Source organism: Teleopsis dalmanni, chromosome 1, assembly GCF_002237135.1.
Source record: "Teleopsis dalmanni isolate 2A chromosome 1, ASM223713v2, whole genome shotgun sequence".
In the NCBI taxonomy this organism is placed as follows: domain Eukaryota; kingdom Metazoa; phylum Arthropoda; class Insecta; order Diptera; family Diopsidae; genus Teleopsis; species Teleopsis dalmanni.
The window spans coordinates 219885037-219894181 of NC_051846.1; the positions used below are offsets into that span (position 1 = coordinate 219885037).

At 37.7% G+C, this 9145-nt stretch overlaps 2 protein-coding genes across 2 annotated transcripts; both read right to left on the reverse strand.

Annotated features, from left to right (window-relative positions):
* Positions 1-17: 17 nt before the first annotated feature.
* On the reverse strand, positions 18-1767 carry LOC119667385 (myb-like protein Q). The gene is made up of 3 exons (XM_038076675.1): positions 784-1767; positions 310-663; positions 18-23 (listed from the first exon to the last, which is right to left on the reverse strand). The coding sequence occupies exons 1-3, from the start codon at positions 1765-1767 to the stop codon at positions 18-20; spliced, it is 1344 nt and encodes a 447-aa protein (XP_037932603.1).
* A 4150-nt stretch (positions 1768-5917) lies between these two features.
* LOC119667387 (putative uncharacterized protein DDB_G0268364) lies at positions 5918-7664 on the reverse strand. Its single transcript, XM_038076676.1, has 2 exons — positions 6210-7664; positions 5918-5923 (listed from the first exon to the last, which is right to left on the reverse strand). The coding sequence occupies exons 1-2, from the start codon at positions 7662-7664 to the stop codon at positions 5918-5920; spliced, it is 1461 nt and encodes a 486-aa protein (XP_037932604.1).
* Between the last annotated feature and the right edge of the window lie 1481 nt (positions 7665-9145).

Consider the following 9145-nt stretch of genomic DNA (forward strand, 5'->3'; position numbering starts at 1 on the left):
GAAAGTGATTATTATCTTTATTGCTTTAAATTATTATTGATTTATATTATCATGATTATATTATTTTATATTGTATATGAAATGCAATAAATTTGTTTATTATATGTTTTTTTTTTTAAGCGTGGGTTTTTTTTTTTTTTTTTTTTTTTTTTCCAGAGTATTTTATGAGCTTTGATACGTATATTTCTCTTAGAATGAGGCACGATTTCTCTTTCGTTTCTTTGGACTCTTGAAAATTTTGTAGTAATCATCTTGGTTTTTGACATGATGATGGTCATCCTTTCGTTTAAATGTGTCTAGACGTCTCACGAGAGTTTCTGGTTTGTTTCCTTTTTTACTTGGTTGAACGACGTTCCATTCCTCTTGTGGTGACCATGGTTCTTGTTGACTGTCACGCTTGACTTTATCCTTTGCTTGAGTTTCTTGGTTTGATAGTTCCATATTAGGTTTACTGTCTAAAACATTGATACCCAATGGATCTAATGAATTTGTAGATTGTACATGATGATTGTTCGATACTGGCTGTATTGTAGTAGAATTCTTCCGTGGCGATGTAGTTGATGACGACGATGATGATGGACTAGATTGGTGATTATCTCTTGGCGGTGCTTCTCGTGGTGCTTGTTGCTGATTAACAGGATATGGCGGCTGGGGCTCAAGTTCCTTTGGTAGTAACGATGATTTGAAATCACTTTGCGAATGACTCTGTGGCGTTTGCGACGACGATTCTGAACTTGTAGAAGTTGGTAACAATGAATGATTGACATGTGATGACTCTGGTACTATCGTTAAACGTTGTGGCAGTGTTGGACGTGATGATAAATCATGCTCTTCGATTTGACGCTTTTGTTCTCGTGGTTGTTGTACATCTTGTATTTGCAGTTGTAGGTTTACATGATCTTGTATAGAATATGCATTGGAAATTCGATGTTTACTAAGTCCTGGTTTATTTTCTTCGATAGGCGTAACATGTTGTGGAACTTGCTGTGGTTGTATTTCATGCGCTTGCACTTGATCTGGTATTACTCGGATTGGATGAAACACTTCTGGATTTTGTTTGATATATCTTGGACGTTGTTGTCGTTGTGCCTTTTGTATTTGAGTTTGGGATTCTTGACGATCTTGTGTGTATCGCTGTAGACTAAATACTTTCGGATTTTCTTCGATATGTTTTAAATTTCGCTGACGTTGTGCTTCTGGGATTTGGAACTCTTGTATCTCTTTGTTTGCTTTTGGATCATGCGATGGTGGTACAAGGCATTTACATGGCGCTTGCTCTTGTAAATTTTCTCTCAGTTTTACTGAATGCTTGTCTGGGTAAATCTGACATTGTGTGCTTTGTATTATACTTGGCTTGGATAGTGATGCTGTCTTTGAAGTTGCAATTTTATTTATTTCTGCTGTTGTTTGCTTATCTATTGACTGGTTATGTTGTTGGTTACTTTGCTGCTGGTTCTGGACAGGTGATACCGGGCCTAGACTATAGATATCTTCAACTCGTACTGGTGTCATGGATATGAGTCTCATTGTATTCTGTAATCGCATCGTTGGTTGATTATTTACAATACTATTTGTTGAACTATTACTGCTACTATTATTACTGTTATTGCTGTCATTGGCTGCAACTGCTAGTGTTGAGGAATCATTACAATTAGCTGTTTCATTCAAAATACTACTTAGATGATGTGATGGAGTTGAAGGCGTTTGTGGTTGTTGCTGTTGAGACGTAGATAGTGTCACTGGTGAGGAAACATGAGCTGGCGACATTGTTACTTGTGTAGAAGTCTGTTGTGGCTGAACTGGTGCCGTAATTCGAGTTTCGTTTACGTGGATTAGTCTTAAGTCCTTGCGGGGCCTGAATTCCGAGAGAACGGCTTCCCCGCTGTTGGCTGTCCTCTTATCTCGTTTCCCGAATTTTCCTTGCAGCAGTCAAGGGTTCGAGTGTTCTGTTTTCCACAGATCCAACAAAAAAGAATTTTTGGATTTCGACAGATTCTTGCCATATGTCCCAACTTCCCACACCTTCGGCATGCATTTGGTGCGTCTTGGATTCTTTGCTCGAAAGATTGGACTAGGTGGTTTCTTTCCTCTCTTAGCCTTGGAGGTCCGGTTTTCTCTTGTTCTCCCCGTATAGCTTCGTAATCACCTGCCATGTCGATTAGTTCTCCCAATGTTTCGAAGTCTCGTCGTCGGATATAAAGCTGGTAGTCCGGATGTGCATTTCGATAAATTCGTTCTAGTTGAGCAACGGCTCCTATACCTGCGTGTCGCATTAGAATTTGGATTGCTACAACGTAGTCTTTGAATGTCTCCCGTGACCTCTGACGGCGGGCCCGAATTTCATCCTCTAATTTCTCAAAGTATCTTGTCGGTAGAAAGAACTTGAGAAAGTCGGCTTTGAAAGCGGTCCATAATTTCCACTGGCTGTTATTACTTCTATACCAATTTAATGCTTTATCCTCCGTCATATTTGCGGGTCTTTGCCTCCGTCATATTTGACAGACCATTTCCGGACTTGTTCTATAGTTGGTGTAACAGGTGGAATTGTTATTTGTACATCGTTATTTACTTCTTGTGTGACCGGTATTGTTTTTGTATGTTTACGCGCAAGGTCCCATAGCATTTCTCTCCGGACCATGTCATAATCTTCTTCGTCGATGTATGCTGCTAGTCTTTTTCGTAATTCATCTACGGATCCACTCGTTTCTAGTTGCATTTCGGCCAAGTAGTGGATTAATTCATCCTTCCGTAAGTGGTACAACCAGGATTTACTCGGCGTGGTAGGTCTTCGAAGTTCTTGGTCGCCAATGTCGACCCTTGTTTTATGTTCCATAGACATACTTGATTTCCTTGAGTTTAATTTTTACCAATGTGATTTTTGTCCTGGATTATTTGCGATAAATGTTACAGTCCCTCTGAAACTCAGTCCTTTTGAAACTCAGTCCTTTTGAAACTCAGTCCCTCTGAAACTCAGTCCTTTTGAAACTCAGTCCCTGCTCGGGCGCCAATTGTAACGTCCTTTTTTCGTTCGTTATGTTTGCTGAGGTATGCAAAGCGGTTGTCCAGGTTCGTTATAATAAAATTTATATCTTCGGGACTAGTTTCTTTAGGAACCAAAATAAAAGCGTAGATTTTATATATTTTATTAATACTTTATTTAATTATTCAAAAAAAACAAAACAATTATAATGGGTATAATTTTAGATAAACAAAATATTATTATCTATATATTATAAGAATTATATTATTAAATTATAATGGTTACAATTCAGATAAACAAAATATTATTTTCCAAGGATTGGAGAAATTTATGATTTCCGCGCGTGACTTTTCCGTAGGGGTGGACTTATGTCACCTCAGTATATGAATTATACATAAGATCAGTTGCTGTCAAAGATGACGATGTTTCGGCGACTGGTTCTGGCTTGTTTGTTATGAAGACTCCTGCCTTTGTGCTAAGGGATGTAATAATTTAGCTGAATGATCAAAGAGAAAATTAAATGAAAATTAGTTTCCTACTTTGATCGAATTGACCAGATTAGGCTGATTAAGCCTGTGAACTAAGATTATCCTGATTTGATCGAATTGACCAGATTAGGCTGATTAAGCCTGTGAACTAAGATTATCCTGATTTGATCGAATTGACCAGATTAGGCTGATTAAGCCTGTGAACTAAGATTATCCTGATTTGATCGAATTGACCAGATTAGGCTGATTAAGCCTGTGAACTAAGATTATCCTGATTTGATCGAATTGACCAGATTAGGCTGATTAAGCCTGTGAACTAAGATTTTCCTGATTTGATCGAATTTGACCAGATTAGGCTGATTAAGCCTGTGAACTAAGATTTTTCCTGATTTGATCGAATTTGACCAGATTAGGCTGATTAAGCCTGTGAACTAAGATTTTCCTGATTTGATCGAATTGACCAGTTGAACTTGTTTATCGTTTGATCTCCAAGACACAAGTTGTTCGCTTTGTGAAATTCGCGTTCTTATATACTGATTTGACCGGAGCTTTTTGGTGTAGCGTACCGGTAAACTTCGTTGTTCGTGTTGATTTTTTGTGCTTCTCGTGTCTTTCTTGTGTATTTTTGTGTATTGTCGTGTTCTTCGTGTTATTTGCATTTTTGCGCACTTTTCTTCGCCTTTCTTTGTTTTCGCCGCGATTACGTTTTGGCTACTTCGTGTTTATATTTTTCTTTAAAAACAAAATATATAAAAATAATATAAAAAAATATATTTATAATTAAAATAAATATAATATGTGTCAAAATAAAAATATAAGTGAGTGTTTTAATACATTGTGGTGAATAGAATTTTAATGCTACTGCATAAAATTAGTGCTGGTGTAATTGGGACTTGTAGTTTGTTTCCTCCGTCGGTGGTTTGTTTATGTTCATAAAAAAATATAATTTAGTAACGCAGTGATTTTGTCTTTTTTTATTTCTTTTGTGTAAAATAAAAATAACATAAACTAAAAATCAGAAGTATTGCTTGTGATATGTTTTTTTTGTTTATCTTAAAAAAAAACGTAACCAGCGAGTGTTGTTGGGTGATTCTATATATTTGTTTATTTTTTCCTATTATCAAAGGTTTATTAAATAATAGTGCAAAAAATGTTTATTAAATAAATGTGTTGTTTATTGTTTAGTAAATGTTCAATGTATGTTTTAAATTAAAATATATAAAAAATTCCAAATTCATTCAAAAAAATTCACTTTTTGTTTATTGCTTCTTCTTTAGGTTTGTGCGGTTTACGGATCAATGCCCGCGGTTCATCTGGCTAGTGGATCACAGGTAATGTCTGTACACTTAAGTGACCAAATATATATTAATATATTTCTTATTTTTTTCAGGTATTTACGATGTTATATTTTGGTGGGTGAGTGCTGGTGTTGGTTTTTATGCTGACGGTCTGACGTCAGATTTGTATTTAAGTATATGTATGGTTGAAATTGTTGTATGGAATTTCAGCCTTTACATTCTCTCCCTTCTTCGGTGAACTGAAAAAAAGTTTGTTTTTTTTGGTAGCACAATTCATTTTACTCGTATTTTTGCTACTCCTCTCCGGCTGATCTGCACTTGGTATACTTTGCCTTGTACTAGACGTTTGAAACTAATTCTTTTTCCTGCACCTCGTTTTCCATTGGCATTGCGGATAGCTTGATTTAACTCGGGTGGCCATTCATCCTCGATCTCTCTGACGTTATCTGCCACTGGTGGTTGTACTTCGACTGCATTATTCATTAATTCGTTGTATAGTTCGTCAACCACTGGTGGTGGTGGTGATGGGCTTAGTTCACCAAAAATGTCATTGCACGTGCATTGTAATACATCGTGATCATCGTTTTCTCCACTTACGTGTGTGGAGATTGCTGGAGCATCTACTTGATTATTCGGTGAGTGTAAGTCACTGATGTTTTGGTGATGATTTTTTTTACCTCGCCATCCAATGGCTTTCGGCAGCAATTCACGGTCGGCGGGCCTTATGTTAGGTTGTGTTTGACTGACTTCTACGGCTCGGATCTTCTTACTGACTTGACTTCCTTGCCTTTTATTTTTAAAACGTTTGTCCATTTGTTCTACTGCATTTGGTAAATAACGGCTGCGTGGTTTGCTTGCCTCGAGCTCTTCCAGTCTTTGTCGTACACGTGTGGCCGTGCGTTTAAACTTTGCTTCGAAATTCGTTGTCATCTTGAACTTTCTTGATCATACTGTCTTCTTAGGACGCTCGTGGTCCTTATATATTGTCAAAAGTGTGCTAATTTGAGCTTTTTGAACCATGATATCAGAGTAGCCCTTTTCTACTTGTTTCTTTGCTTATTATCTTGTACTCTACACCCTGAATATTTTTTTTTGTTAAATTAACCAACTGACTGGAGACAGTTTGTTAACGGTGAAAGTGATTATTATCTTTATTGCTTTAAATTATTATTGATTTATATTATCATGATTATATTATTTTATATTGTATATGAAATGCAATAAATTTGTTTATTATATGTTTTTTTTTTTAAGCGTGGGTTTTTTTTTTTTTTTTTTTTTTTTTTCCAGAGTATTTTATGAGCTTTGATACGTATATTTCTCTTAGAATGAGGCACGATTTCTCTTTCGTTTCTTTGGACTCTTGAAAATTTTGTAGTAATCATCTTGGTTTTTGACATGATGATGGTCATCCTTTCGTTTAAATGTGTCTAGACGTCTCACGAGAGTTTCTGGTTTGTTTCCTTTTTTACTTGGTTGAACGACGTTCCATTCCTCTTGTGGTGACCATGGTTCTTGTTGACTGTCACGCTTGACTTTATCCTTTGCTTGAGTTTCTTGGTTTGATAGTTCCGTATTAAGTTTACTATCTAAAACATTGATATCTAATGGATCTAATGAATTTGTAGGTTGTACATGACGATTGTTCGATACTGGCCGTACTGTAGTAGAATTCCTCTGTGGCGATGTAGTTGATGACGACGATGATGATGGACCAGACTGGTGATTATCTCTTGGTGGTGCTTCTCGTGGTGCTTGTTGCTGATTAACAAGATATGGCGGCTGGGGCTCAAGTTCCTTTGGTTGTAACCATGATTTGAAATCACTTTGCGAATGACATTGTGTCGTTTGCGACGACGATTCTGAACTTGTAGACGTTGGTAACAATGGATGATTGACATGTGATGACTCTGGTACTATCGTTAAACGTTGTAGCAGTGTTGGACGTGATGATACATCATGCTCTTCGATTTGACGCTTTTGTTCTCGTGGTTGTTGTACATCTTGTATTTGCAGTTGTAGGTTTACGTGATCTTGTGTAGAATATGCATTGGAAATTCGATGTTTACTAAGTCCTGGTTTATTTTCTTCGATAGGCGTAACATGTTGTGGAACTTGCTGTGGTTGTATTTCATGCGCTTGCACTTGATCTGGTATTACTCGGATTGGATGAAATACTTCTGGATTTTGTTTGATATATCTTGGACGTTGTTGTCGTTGTGCCTTGTATGTTTGAGTTTGTGATTCTTGATGATCTTGTGTGTATTGCTGTAGACTAAATACTTTCGGATTTTCTTCGATATATTTTAACTTTTGTTGACGTTGTGCTTGTGGGATTCGGAATTCTTGTATCCCTTTGTTTACTTTTGGATCATGCGATGGTGGTACAAGGCATTTACATGGCGCTTGCTCTTGTAAATTTTCTCTCAGTTTTACTGAATGCTTGTCTGGGTAAATCTGACATTGTGTGCTTTGTATTATACTTGGCTTGGATAGTGATGCTGTCTTTGAAGTTGCAATTTTATTCACTTCTGCTGTTGTTTGCTTATCTTTTGACTGGTTATGTTGTTGGTTACTTTGCTGCTGGTTCTGGACAAGTGATACCGGGCCTAGACTATAGATATCTTCAACTCGTACTGGCGTCATGGATATGAATCTCATTGTATTCTGTAATGGCATCGTTGGTTGATTATTTACAATACTATTTGTTGAACTATTACTGCTACTGTTATTACTGTTATTGCTGTCATTGGCTGCAACTGCTAGTGTTGAGGAATCATTAGAATTAGCTGTTTCATTCAAAATGCTATTTAGATGATGTGATGGAGTTGAAGGAGTTTGTGGTTGTTGCTGTTGAGACGTAGATAGTGTCAATGAGGAAACATGAGCTGGCGACATTGTTACTTATGTAGAAGTCTGTTGGGGTTGAACTTGTGCCGTAATTCGAGTTTCGTTGACGTGGATTAGTCTTAAGTCCTTGCGGGGCCTGAATTCCGAGAGAACGGCTTCCCCGCTGTTGGCTGTCCTCTTATCTCGTTTCCCGAATTTTCCTTGCAGCAGTCAAGGGTTCGTGTGTTCTGTTTTCCACAGATCCAACAAAAAAGAATTTTTGGATTTCGACAGATTCTTGCCATATGTCCCAACTTAACACACCTTCGGCATGCATTTGGTGCGTCTTGTATTCTCTGCTCGAAAGATTGGACTAGGTGGTTTCTTTCCTCTCTTAGCCTTGGAGGTCCGGTTTTCTCTTGTTCTCCCCGTATAGCTTCGTAATCACCAGCCATGTCGATTAGTTCTCCCAATGTTTCGAAGTCTCGTCGTCGAATATAAAGCTGGTAGTCCGGATGTGCATTTCGATAAATTCGTTCTAGTTGAGCAACGGCTCCTATACCTGCGTGTCGCATTAGAATTTGGATTACTACAACGTAGTCTTTGAATGTCTCCCGTGACCTCTGACGGCGGATCCGAATTTCATCTTCTAACTTCTCAAAGTATCTTGTCGGTAGAAAGAACTTGAGAAAGTCAGTTATGAAAGCGGTCCATAATTTCCACTGGCTGTTATTACTTCTATACCAATTTAATGCTTTATCCTTCAAAAGTTCTGGCATGGTACGTGGTATTGTGTTAATGTTTAATCCATGGGCTTCCACCAACTCCTCGATTCGTTCGATGAACATCAGCGGGTCTTTGCCTCCGTCATATTTGACAGACCATTTCCGGACTTGTTCTATAGTTGGTGTAACAGGTGGAACTGTTATTTGTACATCGTTATTTACTTCTTGTGTCATCGGTATTGTTTTTGTATGTTTACGCGCAAGGTCCCATAGCATTTCTCTCCGGACCATGTCATAATCTTCTTCGTCGATGTATGCTGCTAGTCTTTTTCGTAATTCATCTACGGATCCACTCGTTTCTAGTTGCATTTCGGACAAGTAGTGGATTAATTCATCTTTCCGTAAGTGGTACAACCAGGATTTACTCGGCGTGGTAGGTCTTCGAAGTTCTTGGTCGCCAATGTCGACCCTTGTTTTATGTTCCATAGACATGCTTGATTTCCTTTTGAAACTCAGTCCTTTTGAAACTCAGTCCTTTTGAAACTCAGTCCTTTTGAAACTCAGTCCTTTTGAAACTCAGTCCTTTTGAAACTCAGTCCCTTTTGAAACTCAGTCCTTTTGAAACTAGGTCCCTTTGAAACTCAGTCCTTTTGAAACTCAGTCCCTTTTGAAACTCAGTCCTTTTGAAACTCAGTCCTTTTGAAACTCAGTCCTTTTGAAACTCAGTCCTTTTGAAACTCAGTCCTTTTGAAACTCTGTCCTTTTTGAAACTCAGTCCCTTTTGAAACTCCGTCCTTTTGAAACTCAGTTCTTTTGAAACTCCGT

Bases quoted from the DNA above. Each gene is read 5' to 3' on its own strand.
- LOC119667387 (XM_038076676.1), bottom strand. From the start codon at position 7,664: ATGTCGCCAGCTCATGTTTCCTCATTGACACTATCTACGTCTCAACAG.
- LOC119667385 (XM_038076675.1), bottom strand. From the start codon at position 1,767: ATGTCGCCAGCTCATGTTTCCTCACCAGTGACACTATCTACGTCTCAA. The intron at 664-783 runs GTACCAGAGTCA...TTACTACCAAAG, and splicing joins TGCCACAACGTTTAACGATA to GAACTTGAGCCCCAGCCGCC.